This window comes from Anolis sagrei, chromosome 2 (genome assembly GCF_037176765.1).
Source record: "Anolis sagrei isolate rAnoSag1 chromosome 2, rAnoSag1.mat, whole genome shotgun sequence".
In the NCBI taxonomy this organism is placed as follows: domain Eukaryota; kingdom Metazoa; phylum Chordata; class Lepidosauria; order Squamata; family Dactyloidae; genus Anolis; species Anolis sagrei.
In genome coordinates, this window is record NC_090022.1 from 218846806 (window position 1) to 218868774 (window position 21969).

Sequence of the window (21969 nt, forward strand, 5' to 3'; positions counted from 1 at the left end):
CTGGACCACGCTGAAACTGCATTTGACTATGGACCAACTTGTTGTCTCCTAACCATAACAGAAACTGCATTCCTAGCTAGGTGATATGCAACCTATTGTCTTTTACCTGCACTCAGTCCAAGCCTCTTGAGCAGGGGTCCTCAATCTATGGCCCGGGGGTTGGATGCGGCCCTCCAAGGTCATTTACCCAGCCCTAGCTCAGGGTCAACCTAAGTCTGAAACGACTGGAAAGCATACAACAACAACAATCCTATCTCATCAGCCACAAAGGCCCACACTTCCCTTTGAAATACTAATGATTTCATATTTGTTGAAAATGTTCATTTTAATTATTGTATTGTTTTTTAAGTGTTTTCTGCACTACAAATACGATATGTGCAGTGTGCATAGGAATTCATTCTTTTTTCAAATTATAATCCGGTCCTCCAACAGTTTGAGAGACTATTTTTTTCCTACCTAACATTAAAAACAAAGAACCCTGAAGGATATAGAATTATTCTGTTTCTTTCTAGAAATGAAACATAATCCATATTTCCCAAAAGATAACTACTCTCCTTTGTGGAAGGATTAGAGTCTGATGGCAAAGAATGTATTTTGGAAGGAAAAGGTCCTAGGTTCAATTTATTGCAACTCTGAGTAGGACCAAGGAAAATGCCAATCTGAGATCCTGAAGTCAGTCAATGTTAATACTATGGTGCAGGAAGGAAGGATCACTGGCCTTTAATGAATGTTCCTATGTCCTTATTTTAATTCAGGATTGATTTGATTTAAATTAGTCTCTGAAGAACTCAATTTTAATGATTTAAATCGCTTATAAAAAGATTCTATTTAATCATAATTTCATTAATGCTTATTATGGCATCAATATATTCACAGGTTTCATTGAAAGGCTTCAGGCTACATAATTATCCTGAACTGTTTTCAAATAAATTGTCAGTTTGTGAAAAGATGGAATCCCTTGCATTTATATTGATTCCTCCTTTTCAGATCTACTCCAGCTCCCCATATTCTCTATTCCAGTGGTTCTCAACCTGGGGTCCCCAGATGTTTTTGGCCTTCAACTCCCAGAAATCCTAACAGCTGGTAAGCTGGCGGGGATTTCTGGGAGTTGTAGGCCAAAAACATCTGGGCAGGCATGTAGCCAGGGGGGGGGGGCTCGGGGGGCTTCAGCCCCCCCCCCCCAAAATTTTCATGGTGGTTCGCGAAAAGGCCTTATTGGTGCATTATTTAAACTGTTATGTTTATTCATATCATGATCTGATCACCATACTCAATATATCCCATATGCATGGGGGTATTGGGGTAATGATACAAAAGGTTTGCTAGGCTAGACCCTCTTTCACTCAGACTCAGCCCCCCCCGAAACTCAGCCCCCCCCCCGAAACCCCCCCTGAAAATTTTTTAGCCCCCCCCCCGAAACGAAATCCTGGCTACGGGCCTGCATCTGGGGACCCCAGGTTGAGAGCCACTGCAGTCTATTCAATGATCTTCTTTGGCCTGATCCACACAGCTGTATAAAATCCCACATCTGTTAGGAACTGGAATATATAGCTGAATGGACTCAGATAACCCTGTTCAAAGCAGATACTGTGGGATTTTTTGCCTTGATATTCTGGGATATAGGGATGTGTGGAAGGGCCCTTTGTCACAGAGGTAAACCTACCTGCAGAAAATAGGTTTATGTTGTAGTTTTATCATGTGTCTGACAAGGCTCAAAGATTAGGAATGACTGTGAACTCAATAGTAAGTTTAAAATTGTATCACATAAAGCAAAATTTTGACAGTATTTTTCTGCTAGAAAACAAACTATGTGTTAGTTGGATGTTGCTACTAGGCATAAAGCTGTATATCTCAGGGCCCTTCCACACAGCCATATAACCCAGAACATCAAGGAAGAAAATCCCACCATATCTGCTTTGAACTGGGTTATCTGAGTCCACACTGCCATATATTTCAATTCAAAGCAGATAATGTGGGATTTTATTCAGCTATGTGGAATCGACCTCATTCTCTACCATTACTCTGCAGCAGAGCCAAGTCTTCCTTGTAAGAGGAAACTTAACACCAGCTAAAAATATATTTAGCAATGTTAGGGGTTCTACAGAGGTACACATACAGCTCTGATCTTCTAGAAAACTAATGGAAATGCCTGCTCGTAACTAATTATCATACTTACCTTCGTGTTGCGCTACAGTTCAATTAATATGTAGTGAGAACAGTATTGCTAATATCTATACACAATGATTTCAAATGAACCTATTCTCCCCTAATTCCACAAAAGTCAGTGTGTAAGCTTGTGGTCAGGCCAGAACCAAGGAAATTAGTAAATCTGAAAATAATAGAAATATTACTGGCATCCTTCCAGTGAAATGAAATGAGAATTGAAATCATCAACCCTGCTATTCTCTCAACGTAACTAAGTGTTTATCTCACCTTACTCACAATAATCCCACAATGGTAGTGTTTACTTTATGGAGGGTGGAGAGGGGACCTAACTTGGAAATCACAGGTTTTGATGAGACTGCTTATAGATGTTAGTATTTTAAAATACTCAAAGAGCATCAACTTTTATAAAAGAAAACATATTATGATCTGATTTATTGTAATACAAACATTTATAAATACAAATTTTAACAGTTCTTAAAATTAATTTTACAATATTTTACAACTTGATCTCTAAAATACGAGTACAAAAAAAGCTAAGCTTCCTACTACAGAAGTTCCAGGTTCATATGATCAACTTGTCGCCTCTCCAATATCTAACTTCTTGGAAAGAACTTTTGCTTATTCTAGCAAGACCACTGTATGGCAGAAATAGCAGCTGCCCTGGATAGCTGAACTCCTGTGATCTTCTTTCAGGGTTCTTCCATGCTATGCGAAGAGACAAATCGCTACAAATTTTTCAGGAAACCAAATCTAAAATGGAACCAACCCTCAGTACTAATAAACCTCATACTATTTTCTAAACTATGTTTTAGAAAGAGTATTTACAACTGCAAAATGTAACAGTAACAAGATATTATGACCATATTAAAAGCTATCTGTATGATCCGGTACCGAAGGTGCAAATTAAAATCATACGCTGTGACTTTTCAGAATAAACATAAGCATGAATCTTTGTTATATAACTTCATACAAAGGCATAGAACAAATAACTTGTGACACAGCTTTAGATGTTGCTTATGGCAACCAGACCACTCACTAATGTGACTTGAATATTGTGCTCCATGCAAAAAGTATGTGCTCAGAATTATCTTCTTGAACAGGGCTGCCTGCAATATTAGTCAACAAGAGGCTGCTGCTACAAATAACAAAATTTAGGTGTAGGAAGGGTAGAAAATACACCACACATCTACTTTATGATTATTGGGGGTTTTTTCTGACAGGAAAAGTACATCTACTTGTGAAGATGGACCACTATGACTCAGGCAAAAAGTGTTTGGACCTTATACCAGTATCCCGGATGTAGCAAACCCTATATAAATTTGATCATTATTCCCTTCAACCTTGATTACTTTGAAATGATTGCTTAAGAATCCCACCCATGAGGCCACCTCAAAAACCAACTTATGCAAACTTCTCAAACAAGATGAAGATCATGAGTTTTGAAGATCAAGTAAAATACTGAGATAGGGAATAAAAAGGTTGTTTAAGATAAGAAATTAACAGGATGACAGTAGTATTTTCATCCTATGTCTCTAAGGTGAGAAGTCAGTTTTGATTATTTGTTATTTTATTACTGTTGTTTTAAGTGAGGAGAAGTTGGGTTTTAATTATTGTAATTGTTATAAATTCCTGAATTTTAAAATTGCTGACTTTAAAATTATATAAAAATAAATTGTTAAAAAAATAATAGAGATTAAAAAAACAAGATGAAGACTTACGGCTCTGATATTGTCATTTCCCTTCTGTATTTTTAACATCATAGTCTAATGAAGAAACCAGCAAGTTTCAAATGTGAGTGCAAGACTTTGTGTGCACTTTGGTTGGCCTGATCAATGTATCATGGTGATGTGTATTTTGTTGTATATACAGAGCTGAAATCCCTATGATCTTGTCATTAAGTATCAATTAGATGATACTGTATCATCTAATTGATAATGATACTGTATCATCTAATTGATAATGTTATATGTCTATTGTCTATGTTCTTATTTTAATTGCTTGTATTGTTGTGATTATTGCTTGTATTGTTGTGTTCGGGCTTGGCCTCATGTAAGCTGCACCGAGTCCCTTGGGGAGATGGTAGCGGGGTACAAATAAAGTGTTGTTATTATTATTATTATTAATTCCTTCTATATGTGAATAGACAAGTCAAGGTCCTTATGTATTCAAAATATCTAAAGTTCATGACCTAGTATAACTTCACATCAAGTGATGTTATTTCTCCCAAACAGTATTTGGACCCTGTAAACATAAAGTCTCTCTTAAAACCCATGGGGACGTATATCACGCAGCTTCAGAAACTGAGGCATGAGAGCAACAAAACATTTCCCACCCATTAATATAAGGAGTGACTGTGCACAGTAAAAATCAAACATTATACTATGTACCAGGTGAGGTAAAAAAATGCACAGAGTCATTACAGAATGTAATGATACTTGCAAATCCAAATACAACAATTGGGGTGAAGATGCAGATAAGCAATTCCTAATGAAGGGAAACATATTTTCCCCTTACTAGCCTACTGTCCTTCCTGCGTAATGAGGAAAGAGCACATATATACAAAAAATAAAACACAGCCTATCACTATAGATCAGAAAAGGCTTAGGAATAAGGTTGCATTGATACCTTGTGAACACTGAAAACATTGTAGGCTGTGTTTTGTGAATCTTTAAAATATGGGAAAACCACCATTCTGTTCCCTAATAGTATTGGAACAGGGACAGAAATTCCTTTAGTTTTAGTCAATCCCCAAGCAGATGAAATTGGGTGAAATTTGAAATAGGATCTCTCACATAATGTCCAGGGCTGCATAACAAAACAATGTTCCCTCATCTCCAAAAATCATTCTCAACATACAGGTCAGTCCAAATAGACCAATCCTTACTAGTTGTTTACTTCAATTTTTGTGCAGCATTTTGCTACCATTTTGAACATGATTCTAACATATAGACAGTTCAAATCCATCTGTGATAATCCATCCCCTTATCAAGAATGCAATTTCAGAAATAAGGCATGAAACTCCTGGTCTAACTCTGTAATATAGCAGGAATGGGATTCACACAATCCCCCATATATGGTTGGACTACAGAACATAGCAGCACAGACATATTTCGCAGCAGTACTACTATTCTCAAGGAAGACATGAGGTGTTATGTGCAATGGCTTACTGTTCTCAAATGCACTGAATGGGTCTAAAAGTCACAAAAAGGCTGAACATTTGTATGACAGAATACTCAATTGAGTGACTAGCCATATAAAACACTTGATTTTCTGCTCAAAATCAGTAGCATTTTCTATAAAATGCTCAGTTTCTCTAGTATCTAATGTCCTCTTATGTTTTATTTTCACTAGTTTTTTTATCCCCCTCTACTTCTTGCTTTCTGCATGTCAGGTCTCATCCACTAGTCCTTCATGGTCCATAGAATATTGGCCAGAACATGCTTTAGGGCTAAGAGTCAGATCTGCATATACATGGAAGCTCGGAGTTAGCTAGCCATAGCTGGAACACATCTTACAAACACAATGGCTAGAAAGGCATAGTAACTGAACCATGTGACAGTAAAAACCAAGGGCAATAAAGGGATGGTTTTAAAAAACCCACATGCACACTGTTATGAAAATGGCTGAAATCAGAGTCTTGAAACCTAACAGATGCAGTATGGCACAAACATTCATGGATCATCATAATCCATAAAACATTGTGCAATCCTTAAGATGTCATACATTTGTTTCTAGTTTTTGTTGGCAACTCCTCTAGAAAAACTACTGAAGTGATGACTGCATATTCAAAATTTATTTGTGGATTAACTTTCTTTTACTCTATTTGCTCACAGTGGATTCAAAGAGGTAAAACAGCAGAACACTCAAACTAATCACAATGTGCACAATCATGAGGCAGATTTAGACACTTGCATTTTCCATTTCTGTCATTTTTTGGTCCTCACAACTATCATTATGTGCTCAATCTTGTCTTAACATCATTAAATATGTACACAGCATAATGGACACAAAGATCTTTTCTTTGCCATTTTGGAAAATCCAATCAGATTAGAATGGCATTACACATGTCAGAATAAAAACATGAATGTGGTAAAGTGATAGCACATGGACAGAAGAGTACATGATTTTGAGAAAGATGCACCTTTTAATCAGTAAAGCAAGTGGTCCTTGACTGACGATGGCAAAGGGCATCCCACAAAATGCTACTGAATTTACATTCTGGAAATTGGGAGTTTGGTTTCGTTATCCTGCTAACTGCTCATTGTGCTTTGAAATTAAACTGTCAATCTTGAGAACAGATTAGCCAGTAAAATTCAAAAACAACCTTACTAACCGTTGCCAGGAGGAGGGGGCGAATGGAGAAGAGGAAGTGAAGAGAAAAACAACATCCACCAACAGACACAGACACAAGGCATTAAGGCAAATTTCCCTTGGCCAGGAGCCACTTCTCTGAGCAAAGCAAGCTCAGGGAAGCCAGCAACCAAAAGTTGCCAGAGACCGTTGAACCACCAAAAGCAGCACAGGAGAGGCAGCAGGCAGCCCGTCTAACCTGCTTCCATCTCTCCCCTTCCCTCCAAGGAAGCTTTGGCGGTTGGCCACCTCCCTTGACTTCAAGACCCAAGGGAACAGGAGGAGTGGGCGGGTTGTGGTCCTCCAGATGTCACTGGATTGCAACACCTTCCAGGTCTTGCTAGCACAATCAATGGTGATGGGTGATAGGAGATGCACTCCCAAAACATCTAGAGGGCCGACCCTTGCCCACTCCTCCAAAGGAAAAAGACGGAGAGATGGAGGCCAGGGTTGAGCTTTTGGAAGCCATTTTCTACCTTGCTTTCCATTATCTGCCTCTTGTAACCCAAACCAAGACATTACCTTCTGGATCATGTACATCATATAAACAACGGCTCCAAATTTGCTTTAAGCAATTTATAAAAAGACCTAAACACCGCATTTCAGAGATGGGCAATGTTTGGATCTTCCTCCTGATGGATGGTGAGGGTGCAAATTTATTTGGGAAATTTCTATCTTGCCTTTCTCCGAAGACTCAAGGTGGTTTACCACAGCAGTTAAACATAAATAAAAAATAAACTATTAAAAAAGATAGAAACCCCCCCTCAGTCCCAGTTGGGCATAAAATAAATAAATGAAACCATTGAAATTTCCCAAGAAGATAAAATATGATTAAAATGCAGCTCTTAGGCTTCTGTTAACTATAATTAAACACTTGTCCACACAGGAAGGTTTTCAGGTTTTTCCTAAAGGATAAGAGGGTGGAGGGTGCAGTTTGGTCCCACTAGGGGCCCTTCCACACAGCCCTATATCCCAGAATATCAAGGCAGAAAATGCCATATTATCTGCTTTGAAATGGAATATATGGCAGTGTGGACTTGGATAAACCAGTTCAAAGCCGATATTGTGGGATTTCCTGCCTTCATGTTCTGGGATACAGGGCTATGTAGAAAGGCCCCAAGAGCAGTGTGGCCCCAGATAACCCAGTTCAAAGCAGATATTGTGGGTTATTCCGTCTTGATATTCTAGGATATGAGGCTGTATGGATGGGCCTTATTGGTTGAATGCCTAGGCATCATTGGAGCTGCAGTCTTTCGCCTTCCCTGCCCAAGAGGGCTGGTGTCTCACCAAAGTACAAATCCCAGGATTGTTCCAGAACACTAACTCTGCAGTACAGATGTGTCCAAGGGCCGTTCCAGACAGCCATATAACCCAGGATATCAAGGCAGAAAATCCCAAATGATCTGCTTTGAGCTGGAATATATAACAGTGTGGACTCAGATAACCCAGTTCAAAGCAGATATTGTGGGTTATTCCGCCTTGATAGTGTAGGCTATAGGCTGTATGGAAGGGTCCTTCCATTTCCCATCCTCATGCGAGGGCCACTGAGTATGAAGAGACCATCCAGTCCAACCCAATCCTGGGTTATAAAACAGGGGCGAACAACATGGGCAGAGGAAGAGCTGCAGTCTTTCGCCTTCTCTGTCCAAGTACAAATCCCAGGATTATTCCAGAACACCAAGCCATGGCAGTCAAAGTTGGGCCAAAGTGCACTAACTCTGCAGTACAGAAGTGCCCAAGGTCCCTTCCACATTGCCATACAACCCAGTATATCAAGATAGATACCCCCAGTGGCACAGTGGGTTAAACCCCTGTGCTGGCAGGACTGAAGACCGACAGGTCGCAGGTTCAAATCCGGGGAGAGTGCGGATGAGCTCCCTCTATCAGCTCCAGCTCCTCATGCGGGGACATGAGAAGCCTCCCAAAAGGATGATAAAACATCAAAACATCCGGGCGTCCCCTGGGCAACGTCCTTGCAGACAGCCAATTCTCTCACACCAGAAGCGACTTGCAGTTTCTCAAAAAAAAATCAAGACAGAAAATCCTCACAATATCTACTTTGAACTGGAGGCCTTTCCACACAGGCCCATAACTCAGAATATCAGGGCAGAAAATCCCACAATATCTGCTTTGAAGTGGGTTATCTGAGGGCCCCCTTCTACACAGCCCTATATTCCTGAATATAAAGGCAGAAAATCCCATATTATCTTAGTGTGGGCTCAGATAACCCAGTTCAAAGCAGTTATTCTTGGATATAGGGCTGTGTGGAAGCACCCTAAGTCCACACTCTGATAATGTGGGGTTTCCTGCATTGATATTCTGCAATATAGGTCTGTGTGGAAGCACCCTAAGTCCACACTCAGATAATGTGGGATTTCCTGCATTGATATTCTGGGATATAGGGCTGTGTGGGCCCTGGGTGATCTGAGTCCACACTACCACATATTCCAGTACAAAACAGATAGTGTGGGGTTTTATTCAGCTGTGTGGAAGGGGTGAGAGGTGGTGGAAGTTGATGCAGCATTTGGAGAACCCCTTATTTCCTACCCTCATGCGAGGGCCATTGAGATGGAAGAGACCATCCAGTCCAACCCAATTCTGGGTTATAAAATAGGGGTGAACAACATGGGCAGAAGAAGAAGGGAAGGGGAAAATGCCGCCACCAGACCCCATTGTTTACGTTCCTTTCTCCATCCCTTCCTTCCTTCCTTCCTTCCATCCATCCCTCCCTCCCCTTCCTTGACTGGGCACAAAGGCCTCCTCCTCGTCCTCCTCCTGGTCGCCAGGTGAGGCAGGTCAACAAAAGCCGCCTCACCTGCTTGCCCCGGTAGAAGAGGCGCTGCCGCTCGGGGCTGACGCGGAAACTCTCCTGGATCTTCTCGCGGAGGCTCTCGATCTTGGTGAGGCGGCTGAGGTCGTCGATGGTGTGCGTCTGGGCCCCGTCGATGGTGCGCACCTGGATCCACATGGTGCCCGGGGGGGAAGGGGAGGCTTGGAAGCCCCCCGCCGGCCTCTTCCTTCCCTCCTGCGGCAGAAGCCTGTCAAGGAGAGAGAGAGAGAGCCCGTCCGTCGCCTTCTGGGGAGGAGGAAGAGGAGGAAGAGGAGGAGGAGCCACCCGGCCACGGCCAAATTAACGGTCGCCGCCGCCGGCGGGGGCCATGTCCGAACCCGGAGCTGTGTTTACCAGGCTCTACACATGGAGGTCACGGCGCCAACGCGGATCTCGCGAGACTGGAGCGGACCCCAACCCCCGCCGCGCTCTCTCTCTCTCTCTCCTCTCTCACACAGACCTTTAAAGAGGCAACAACAACAAAACGAATCGCGCGAGGCGGGGGAAAAGGGAGGGGGGAGGGAGGGAGAAGATGCGGAGCTCGCCGCCGTCCTCGGCTCCTATTGGCCGCTCCCCAAGCCACGCCCCTCTTCGCGCGCTGCCTCGAGGCGCCAGTTCTGAGGAGGAAGGGGAAGCGGCTGGAATTGGGTGAGGAGAGCCATTCAAGCATTGGCTTCATAGGCCTTGGTTGTCACCCACACTGTAGAATTCATGCAGGCTGACACTTGCACTGCCAGGGCTCAGGGCTGTGGAATCCTACCTAGGATGTTGTAGTTTGGCGAGGCACCATCACTCTTTATGGCCCTTTCCACACAGCTGTATAAAATCCACATTGAACTGGATTATATGACAGTATGGACTCGGATAACCCAGTTCAAAGCAGGTTTTGTGGATTATTCGCCTTGATATTCTGGGTTATATGGCTGTGTGGAAGTTTTTGCAGTTCAAAACAATGTGAATTACCTGTTTTGAGCTGCATTGTATTTATTTATTAATAGCCATCCCCTGCCACGCATTGCTGTGGCCAGAGGCGGCCCTAGGTAATTTTCAACAGTAAGCAAACAGTATTTTGGCGCCCCCCCCCCCCAACCAATCATTGATATCCTGGTCGATCGCAAACCGGATCGGGGTATAGGGTGGCTACCTGTGTTGGACAGGGTTACACTCCCCCTGAAGCCACAGGTCCGTAGCTTGAGAGTCCTCTTGGACTCATGCTTGAGGCTCAGGCGTCGGCGGTGTCCGGGAGGGTTTTTGCACAACTGAGACTTGTGCGCCAGCTGCGCCCGTACCTTGCGAAGGCTGATCTGGCCGGGGTGGTCCATGCCTTGGTCATCTCTAGATTGGACTACTGCAATGCGCTCTACGTGGGGCTGCCCTTGAAAACGGCTCGGAAATTCCAATTGGTCCAACAGGCAGCAGCCAGGATGTTAACCGGGGCTCATTACAGAGAGAGGTCAACCCTCCTGTTCAAGGAGCTCCACTGGCTGCCGTTTATTTTCCGAGCCCAATTTAAGGTGCAGGTGCTTACCTACAAAGCCCTGAATGGTTTGGGACCACCCTACCTGCGTGACCGTATCACCGTCTACGAACCCACACGCTCACTCCGGTCATCTGGAGAGGCCCTGCTCATGATCCCGCCCGAGTCGCAAGCATGCTTGGTGGGGACGCGAGACAGAGCCTTTTCTGTGGTGGCCCCCTGACTCTGGAACGCCCTCCCGAAAGATCTCAGACAAGCCCCTACATTGGCAGTCTTCAGAAAGGATTTGAAAACCTGGCTGTTCCGATGTGCCTTTTCAGATTAGGAACCTCCAGCACCAAATCCTAGAAGCACTTTAGTAGAACCAAGATCACTGCACACTGCACTTATATTATAATCCTACATTCCTCCCACCAGATCAGCACTTTTAATCCTGTACCCCTACTCTGGCCGGCCCAGTTTTAATAGTGTCTTGTTGTATTGTTACTGTTATTGTTTTTCTGCTTAACTGTTTTTAATTTGCTTTAGGTATTGTATTGTTGTACTGTGTTTTGGGGCTTCGGCCTGTGTAAGCCGCATCGAATCCCTTGGGAGATGCTAGCGGGTTACAAATAAAGTTATAATAATAATATATATTTTCTGTTCATCATGGGAGTTCTGTGTGCCATATTTGGTTCAATTCCATCATTGGTGGAGTTCAGAATGCTCTTTGATTGTAGGTGAACTATACATCCCAGTAACTACACTTGCTCCCTTGCCTGGCCCGCTTTGGGTCCGGAGGCGTGCCTGAAGACCCTGGCGTGTGCACCAAAAGTCACCTCTTCTCCTGACTTTCTCCTCAGCCATTGGGACCAAGAGAGAGAGAGAGAGAGAGAGGTGGAGATGCCCACCTTTCCTGAAGGTAGGCGCAAAAACAAAGGAGGGAGCGGAGGTGGGAGATACCTCCAGCCGGAGGAGCTCTCTCTCTCTCTCTCTCGGTCCCAATGGCTGAAGAGAAAGTCAGAAGAAGAGGCGACTTTTGGTGCACACACTGGGGTCTTCAGACACGCCTCTGGACCCGAAGCGGGCCAGGCGTGGCGGCTCCGCCCCTTGGCCCACCCGCGGATTGGGGAGAGGAGGCGGGTGGAGCGCCGGGGGATCGGGAAAGGGAGCCAGTCATGGGGAAGGGATCAAACGCGGAGAAGGATTGAGTGCCGGTTCTGCTCGCGCACCCGGTGGCTGGGTGGAGCAGGAACGAGAGGGGCTAGGCAAGGCTCAAGGGCCCGGCGCCTTTGGGAAGAGGATTTGCGGCAGCGAGGACTTAAGTTCCAGATCTTTACAGGTGTCTAATCAGAGTGGAGTAAACCTGGGGAAACCCAGGTTTTTTTTTAACCTGAAACATTTCAAGGGGGGGTTACACCCCTAATCCCCTCCCCCCCCCAGCTAAAGTCCTGGATAAAGCTAAAATCCAACATGTCTGACATTTCCATCTCCCTCCAGTACTGAAAACTTGAACCACATTTTAGAATTTATATATCATGTGGAGGCTGCAGAAACAAGAAGTATTCCTCTCCTCCTATTTGCACTCATGTGTGCTTCCTCCATGAGCAGAGCAACCATATTGAATAAAGTTAATTCATAAGCCTGACCTGAAAAGTAATGAAACTAGCTACAAGACTCTAGGGGTTAAAAAATCAACTGTGGAAGAGAAAAGAGATGACCTGTAGATTTGCTACAACTGAAGATTCAGTGGAAATGCTCCAGTGCTTTCAAAGAAGGATTTTTATCAAATCTCTGGTGAAGCTGGATGCTTTGGAAATGCTTCACTGATTTTAAATGAGCTTTTCTACCACATCTTGATACAGATGTAATACTAATTCTCAACTGAAAATAATGGAAGATTACTATCACCTTCAACTTAATTTAGGATTTGGTGGAAATGTTCCAGCAAAACTAATGAAGAATTTGATTCATGACACATTTTAGCTTTACATAAGTTATTTTCAGCCCCTGAACTTCTTAAAGGAGAACAAAAATACCCCAAATATGCTTACTAGCAAGCTGAATAACACTGAAGTAGCAATAGTGATTCTAAATTTATTTTTGACAATAATAACCTCACTGTTCCATTTCTGATTGGAGCAAGACACTCCATGGTAAATACGAATTAATGTGGAGAAAACCTGGTTTACTCATGAATTTTAACTGGTTAACCAAATCCCCACGCTAAGTCTATGAGAAGCAAAAATTAAATGAGTCCCTCCAGAACTGCAAGCATTATCTCAAGCAAAGTTTGACAATTTATTCACATTGTCATTACTTGCAGCAATAGCCGATACAGTGGAGGCAACCAAGTTGGCCCACCCATAATTGTCAGGCCTAAGACTGTGGGGAGGAGATTTGAAAACCCTGATGAAAAATACCAGACTTGGTGGGGGCAGTTGACAGGGGTTGAGCTGCCCCCCCTTTCTTCCTTTAAAAGAATGCTTAATGCTTGTTGTCTGGATGGAGTCACACTCTCTCAGCCCCAGGAAGGCACAGGCAATTCCACTCATTAACTGTGTCATCATATACTGAGACCTACATTTTATTGCATGGCTTGAGTTAAGAGTTAAGCTTTGGTCTCATGTTAAGTTTAGCTCTTGCAATTATATTTGGGGGGGGGGGGGCACTCCTTTGTTTCAGGCCTCATGTTAGGCTTTAAATCTTGCCATTATATTGGGAGGTGTGCATCTTGTACTAAGTCTTGTGTTCAGCTTTATAACCTTTGCCAGTATATTAGGAAGCCTTCATTTGGAGGCCTGTCTCCATTTTGTTCAGACCACACATCGGGCTCCATGCTTTTGGGCTGTTGTTGCCTCAGGTTGGGGCTAATCTGTAGGGGGCCATGTGGTCTTCTCCTATATCTGAGAGGCCCTCCAGTTTCTACCTGGTCAGGCTCATGACCTAACAAGCTAGAAGGCATCTGGTCTGTTCTGGAAGCTGTGCAGTGATACAAACTTGCTGCAGAGAGCTCTAAAGAGGAGTAGGGTAAGTTGGTGGGAAATGAGGTTTCAAAGAGAAAAGCAAAGAAGGGGAAACAAGAAACAAACCTGTTTTGTAGATGAAAGAAAGATTCAATTGTTTTAGAAGTGTGGTGTGGACAAATAGAATTATTTCTGTTGATCAATTTCATGAACCAGGGAGATATAGTATGAGAAGAGCCCTCATATTATATCTCCCAGAGCATCCAGAGGGTTAGGCCCAGCATGCTACCTTCCCCGTGTATTTATCCATATTTGTCATTGTCTGAACAATGTGCCATTGCAACTAGAAAAATGATGTTAAATATGTTTAGTCTCATCGAAATTCTAAAAGTGTTGGGTAAATTTAGTCTCATTCATTTGAGGTTCAAACATCTCATCATGCCTACTAATAGAATTAACTGGAAACTGAAATGTTCTCATTCCAATGTTCACACTCTGATTTGCATTCTTGAGTGTCCACCAAAGTTTATCGATGTAGCCTGATTTCTGTCAAAGTGTATTGGCACAGTTTTCAAGTTTTTCCAACAGACGTTATAGGATTCTTTTGTAACTATACATTACCAATTAACAGCCATTTTCAGTTATTTTAAGACTTGAAACTTTGTAACTAAAATATAAATTTGATTTAATTAAATCTACATAAAATACAGAATGAACCATATAATTTAAATTATTTTAAGTTATGGAACTATTCATGATTTGCTAAAAAAAAAAAAAGATGGAGAACTGAGGTGTATCTACACTGTAGAATTAATGCAGTTTAATTGCCCTAGCTCAATGCTATGAAAACCTGGGGATGGTAGTTAGATGAGGCACCAGCATTCCTTGGCAGAGATTTGTATAAAACTGCAACTCCCATGATTCCACAAATTTGGGCAATGACAGTTAAAGTGGTGTCAAACTGCATTAAATCTACAGTGTTCATGCACGATGGGACTCACTGTATGTAGCTTATTTCTACTCTTTCACATCACACCAAACTATCATTTAGATCAAAAGTAGGTGACTGTAAAGCAGTGGTTCTTAACCTGTGGGCCATGGACCACCAGTGGGCTGCGAGGATGAAAATCTGGTCCATGAGCCTCCTTCCTCTTTATTTAATTATTTTATTTCTGCTCCTTTCGCATTGCTGCCACTCCTTCCCTGTCGCTGACAATGGCATATGTTCTGTATCAGAAACTAGAGCTGATTTGGTCTACCCAATGCAATTTTCTGAATCAGTACCCCAAACCAAATCTAAAGTTTACAAAAAACTTATTGGTAACACTTTTGGTACTAATGTTGGAGAGTGGTCCCTGGTCAAAGTGGTCCCTCGTCAAGTAGGCCCTGGTCAAGTGGTCCTTAGTCAAAGTGGTTCCTGGTTTTAAAAAAAGGTTGGGGGCCATTGCTGTAAAGGGAATAAGGGGCATTAATCAAGCCAACCAGTAGTGACATGAAATCAGTTCCAGTTTCATTGCATGCTTGACAAACACCAGATGCATACAACGTAGTTGGGAAAATAAGGACCAGATGCATACAACATAGTTGGGAAAATATTCATGCAGTTGCCTTCTTGGTTAATATTAAGGTTTTGGGGGGGATTTTTTAAAAGGTTTGAGGGTGCATGGGGGTAAAGTGCTTCATTTTGAGGAGGATTCCTAGTGAAAATTACTTAATTGAATCTCGTGGCTTTGAGGGACTTTCAAAGCCTGCATTTTTGTGTCTAAACCATTTTACCCATGGTTTAGACCGGGGCTTTCTAAACATTTTCACTCAGGACCCGTTTTGGCACAATATTTTTTATGTAACCCCATGTATACTAGAATATAAAATATGTTTAAAAGTAAAACATTTACTGAAAGCAAGTCAGCTAAACAGGCTTTTTTTCCCCTTTTTGTGAAGTACAGCCGAGGCATCTTCCACAGAGTCCACTGGAAGCACTGCACAACAGATTGATGTAAATGCCTAAAACAGCTACTAGGTGACATACAGAAAACCTTGATTGTTACAAATTTTTTGTGACCCCAACATTGAGCTAAGTGGGCCTCATTTGAGTTCAGGAGCCACAGTTTAAGAAGCAGTGCTGTAGTCTAAAGTTAGCTATTGTTGCTCATAGGAGGTTATGTTGACAAATATGTAATTACTCAATGATAGGCAACTTCTGTGTTATTGGGGACAGTATGATGGGAGAAAAGATGCAGACAGATTGTTAAGTTATCTGCCATAATATTGTGGTAACTCTGTTTTATTTTATCTTATCACTGTTGATCACCTTGAATGTCATTCTTTGTTCGAAAGCTGAAAATATAAATCTAATCAACCAATTCATTCTGCCCAGTATAGCCATCAAATGTAAAAAAAAATCCTTTTATTTTTTGTAGACACAAACAAATATGGAAACATTAAGTACCGTTACATCATTCATTGGAATGTCATAGATGTTTAGGGAATAATGCTTTCCTCTATTGTAAAAATAGATAAAAGGAAATGAATTAATGTTTGATAAAATATTCAGAATCCACATGTTACGCACAATGCTGTTTTCCTTTCATACACAAGCCCCTTCCCAAAATATTAGTTATCCATTAAATTAGTTATCCACATACAACATAGTACAGCCAGAGTATGCAGCCCATGAGATGCAGCATTTCTGTAAGGAATTCTTTATAGTTGTAACACATTACTATCCCTTTGCTTGCTGAGCTTCTGTACCTTTCACAGCACATACCCCAATACCTCCATTAGTGAAATAACAGAACTCAAATGGAGAGTTGTAACACCAAATTCCTCCAAGAGGCATGCTTTTCCTAGAAAAGAAGGTGCCCCTCTCCACAACTTGTTTTGACCCAAACTTTTTTAAACTATCACTTCTTCTTTAATGTGCAAATTATGAAAGTATGGAAGTGGTAAATGTGATGGGTGCAACCTCTATGTCCATTGCAATTGCTTGCCCCATTTTGGGGTTGAGGCATACCCACTTCCATGCTCCTGTGAACATCAGGAGAAATTTAGCAGTAGTTGCCAACCTAGCAGCTTTGGAGATCATAATTCTGCAGCCTGCAGTGATGTGCAGCTTTCATATTAATAAAGTTATGACTCTCCCAGAATTTAATCTGAAATCCTTTTTTTAAAGTTCATTGATGTGGTGAATATTATCACCAGAATGGGTGTAGCACCATTGACAGTGCCCATCTCCGCATCCCCCCCTAAAAAACCTTTCTGACCCTGAAGATAACCCTATCTATGAGAGGGGAAAGTACACCATAGCAGGATAATTCCTTCCTCACTTTATTTTTCTGCAGTTAGGTATGAAGTCTCCATATGTACCATGTGTATGCACATACATTTTCTTCACATGGCTGGGAGATGTGTTTTTTACAGCTGTGTACAGTCAGCTTAGGTATCTCCAGAAATCAAATATCTCTTTTTCATAGAATGTTAGAGCAAAGCAATCTGGAAGGAGAATAATTGGTGGCCATAGAAGTTCACCCGATAATAATAAAAAATAGGGGAATGAAAAAATAAAGGAACGTCTGCTTTTGAGCAGAATGATTTTTTATAACTGTACATTACCAATAGGATTGTGTATGCAGTGGATCAGCTTCTTGACATTTTTTGCAAATTTAATGGTGAAGCAAATTGAAATGAGTAGTGAGCACTGGTTCATGTTGGGTCTCTGGGGCAGTGAATCTGCTCTAGATATTATTCCAAACCTTTAAAGGAGCTCTCTGAGGTGCTGAACCCATTTTGGCTCCTTTCAAGTTCAAACTAAAACCCAGAGAAGATTCAGTATCTCCTTGATATTGGAGTGACCAGACAATACTGAAGGAAGCACGTACATACTGCTGTTGTTGCTCAGCAGATTCAATTAGTACCACAAATGCCTGGTGATTTTTTACTTTAAAAGTTCTATCTTGTCTGCCTTGATACTTTGTACAAGTTGCCATCTACATACAGATCCCGACATGTTTCATTATTTCTGAACGTATATTTCCTGATTATATATGAGATTGTGTCAAATAATTAATAAAAAAACAGAAAAAAGGAAGATAATATTTTAAACATGTGCAGGAATGACAGATCTCATACTTGGGATGCATAAATTACCTGCAAGGCAATTCCAATTTAAGCAGGGATTACTTAAGTATAGATGGACCTTTATCCACTAGATGGCAAGAGAGAATAGATGGTAAGTGTAGCAAAGAATTCAATCCTCCATTGTAGAATAGAATTTGCTACCAAATTAAAGACAAGTATAGATAGAATATCCCTTATCTGAAATGGTTGGGACCAGAAGTCTTTTGCATTGTTTTGTATTTTGGAATGCCTGTATTTGTATAGAAGTATACTATGCAATCTCTTGGAGCTGTGATCCAAATCTAAATACAAAGTTTATTTATGTTTCATATGCACCTTATATACATAGCCTGGAATATTTTTTGTACACAATATGTTTTATAATGCTATACAAAAAACAAAGTTTGTGTACACTGAACTATCAGAAAGCAAAGGTGTCACTGTCTCAGCCACCCAGGTAGACAATTTTGAATTTGGGATTATTTCAGATTTAGAATTGCAGCTAAGGGATGCTCAACCTCTAGTAATGTCTACTCAGCACTGAGATTCACACTACTAGGTAAATTTAAAGATTTCCCCTGACATTAAGTCTAGTCGTGTCCAACTCTGGAGGGTAGTGCTCATCTCAATTTCTAAGCAAAAGAGCTGGCGTTGTCTGTAGACATCTCCAAGGTCATGAGGCCAGCATGACTATATGAAGTGTCGTTACCTTCCCACGGAAGTAGTACTTATTGATCTACTCATATTTGCATGTTTTCAAACTGCTAGGTTGGCAGAAACTGGGGCTAACCGCAGGAGCTCATTCCGCTGCCCAGATGTGAACCGTCAACCTTTCGGTCAACAAGTTCAGCAGCTCAGTCGCTTAGCCCACTGTGCCACTGCTTCTAGTCTAGTCAAATCTGTCTTAATTTGAGATTGTACAACAATGAACTGAATTAGATGGCACGTAATACTAATTGGCAGTCCTGGGTGAACATTGGAATTTCCAATCTTGAAAGCCTAGAACAGGCAACTTATTTAAACTATATACAGAACTAGCTGTCCCCTGCCACGCATTGCTGTGGTCCAGTCTGTTGATCTGGGAGATAAAGTAATGAGAAAGTGTTGGTTTCTAATATATGTAATTTCTTTATGCTTGTGGGTAAACAGTATTTCTTGCTGTTTGTCAGTGTTGATGTGGAGAGTGCAACATATCATTGTCCTTCTTTAAGGGTCCCTTTCAAATCTATGATACTATATCTCTCTGTGTATGAATCATATCTATCTATCTATATCTATGGCTGGATGGCTCTTTGTCAGTTGGACTTTGATTACATTTTCTTGCCCTGATGAAGGGAGTTGGACTGGATGGCCTTAAGTATTTTCTGTTGGTCATGAGGGTTCTGTGTAGGAAGTTTGCCCCGATTCTGTCAATGCTCTTTGATTGTAGGTGAACTGTGAATCCCAAATGTCAAGGTCTATTTCCCCAAACTCCATCTGTGTTCATATTTGGGCGTATTGAGTGCTTGCGCCAAGTTTGGTCCAGATCCATCATTCTTTACAGTGCTCTCTAAACTACAACTCTCAAACTCAAGGTCAATGCCCATTAAACCCTTCCAGTATTTTCTGTTGGTCATGGGAGTTCTGTGTGCCATGTTTGGTTCAATTCCATCATTGATGGAGTCCAGAATGCTCTTTGATTGTAGGTGAACTATAAATCCCGGGAACTACAACTCCCAAATGACAAAATCATAATTTTTGAGTGATGGTCACTCCTTGTTTTGTGAGACGTTTTGTTGCCCAATTTGGTGTGATTTTGTTCATTGGTTCTTTTGTTTTTAAGGTACTCATTATGCACAGAGCATTTATATATATATAGATATCATGTTTAAATTTACTTATATCCTTAGCCAAGTAAGTAGCATTCTACGTTGACAAATGAACCCAAAGAAATTACATTGTGTTGTATAAAACCAGTTGTTAGGAGGAGCCTGAAAACGTGGTTGTTCCAGTGTGCCTTCCCAGAATAATGAATTCTCAGCATTGTGCCCTCCAAATGTACTTTACATTGATTTAAGATTGTTGTACGCTCCCACTAACGCCCCATCTCTTCTACCTTATTCATGCCTAGCATTATTTTTAACTTTAATTACCTTTGGCCCATCCATAGATTTTAATTGTGTGTTGTATTATTGTCATTGTATATTGCTTTTTTGTTATGAGGTTTATTTAATCTGTTTTACTGTTGTTGTTATTGCTTGTATTGATGTATTGTGGGCTCGGCATCATGTAAGCCGCACCGAGTCCCTTAGGGAGATGGTAGCGGGGTATAAATAAAGTTTAATAATAATAATAATAATAATAATAATAAAATCAAATAATTTTTCCCCAAAATAAATGGTTTAAAAAGCATGAGAATCTATTAATTTCACCAAGGCTTTAGCAAAAAAAAAAAAAAAAAGATACATTTTAAACTTACAGTAGATAATTGTTAGCCAGTGTCTAATCTTCCATTTTGGGGCATGCGGTGACCTCCCAACTCCATGGATTTCTGTATGAAACAGATTATCTAGATCCATTTCAGGTCTGGCTATGGGACAGAGGCAGCTGTTGTCACCTCGGTTGATGACCTACACAGGGAACTGGACTGGAGGGTGGAGTGTCCCTTTTGGTTATCCTAAATCTCTCAGTACTGTTTGGTACCATCAACCATAGAATCCTTCTTGGTCACCTTTCTGGGATGAGTTTTGGAGGTATTCTTCTTCAGTGGCTCCATTCCTTCTTGGATGGACATTCTCAGAAGGTGGTGCTAGGGGACTCCTGTTCATTTCCTTGGCCACTGGCCTGTGGGGTATCACAGGGCTCTATGTTGTCTCCCATGAAGTCAGCATATACATGAAATGACTGGGAGGTCATCCGGAGTTTTGGTGTGTGGTGCCCACGATATACAATTTCACATATACATGAAACTGCTGGGAGATGTCACCTGGAGTTTTAAAGTGCAGATAACACCCAACTCCTTTCCATTCAAGCCAAGGAAGCTGTCCTGATCCTAAACGAATGTCTGTTATCAGTAATGGGCTGGATTAAGGTCAGTTAGAAAGCAGATCAGGAAATAGAGATTCTGCCTATATTTATTAGATAGGATAGGATTCAATGCCTCTAGGCTCGGCATTGAATCCTGAAGCCCAGGATTTTGCAATGGCCAGGAGTGCCTCCACATATTTAAAGCTAGTGTTTTTGAAATGGCCATGGTGGTACATGCCTGAGTTATATCCCATTTGGATTACTGTAACATGCTCTATGTCAGTCTGCCTTTGAAGAGTGGAAATTTCAACTGGTCCAAAGAGTTGCAGCCAGATTGTTAGCTGAGGGTGGCTACCGGGAACCCAGCTCACTTATTGTAAATCCCTGCCTCAGAAAGCCATAATGACCCCTTCTACACAGATGTATAAAAGCCACATTGAACTGGATTATATGACAGTGTGGACAAAGATAATCAAGTTTAAATATTCTGGGGCCATTTCCAGACAGCACTTAAATTAAGAAACCTGCTTCAGTGTGTGTTTAGGTCCACAGACCTTTCCCTAAAGCAATGCCTCCCCTGGGGGGAGGCGTGATTAGATGCCTTCTTGGTACCTTCTGGGAGGCCACCTAAACACCCAACTCCCTCTCAAAAGGCCTTAAAAATTAAAAGAAATTACCCAGCTGCCATCAAGTCTTCCTGGCACATAGAAATGACAGGCCAGGAGACCGGGGGGAGGGGGAGATTTCCTCCTGTCTCCTCTACACACCGGGAGGATTCCGCAGGATCTTAATGGTGGCTGGGTAAGTTATTTTAATTTTAAGGCCTTGGGGGTTTTCCAGCTTCATAGAGCCCAAAAATCCCAAGAGTTCTGTGTAGATTGGATCCAGAGATCACGTGACACGGTCCCCAGGCCCAATCCACACTGGGCCCATACCTGGAAAGGCCTGGAACTAATCAAAGATCCGGATCTTATCAGATCTCAAGAAGGTTTTTAAAGAATGCACAAGGATAGCCTGCATTACTTTAGGTAATTATTTTTTATTGAATTTTTATTGATTTTTTAAAATATTGTACCCTT

The 21969-nt window shown here is 41.7% G+C and overlaps 1 protein-coding gene and 1 long non-coding RNA gene across 2 annotated transcripts in view; one reads left to right on the forward strand and one right to left on the reverse strand.

Annotated features, from left to right (window-relative positions):
- The window catches only part of UHRF2 (ubiquitin like with PHD and ring finger domains 2), a 61748-nt gene extending 51911 nt beyond the window's left edge, over positions 1-9837 (reverse strand). The window contains exon 1 of the mRNA XM_060762299.2: positions 9332-9837. Within this exon, the coding sequence (XP_060618282.2) occupies positions 9332-9484 (153 nt within the window). The 5' untranslated portion in view covers positions 9485-9837. The remainder of the gene's footprint in view (positions 1-9331) is intronic.
- Positions 9838-9891: 54 nt separating this feature from the next.
- Positions 9892-21969, forward strand: part of LOC137096129 (uncharacterized) — a 46718-nt gene continuing 34640 nt past the window's right edge. The window contains exon 1 of the long non-coding RNA XR_010909310.1: positions 9892-9994. This is a non-coding gene — a long non-coding RNA (uncharacterized lncRNA). The remainder of the gene's footprint in view (positions 9995-21969) is intronic.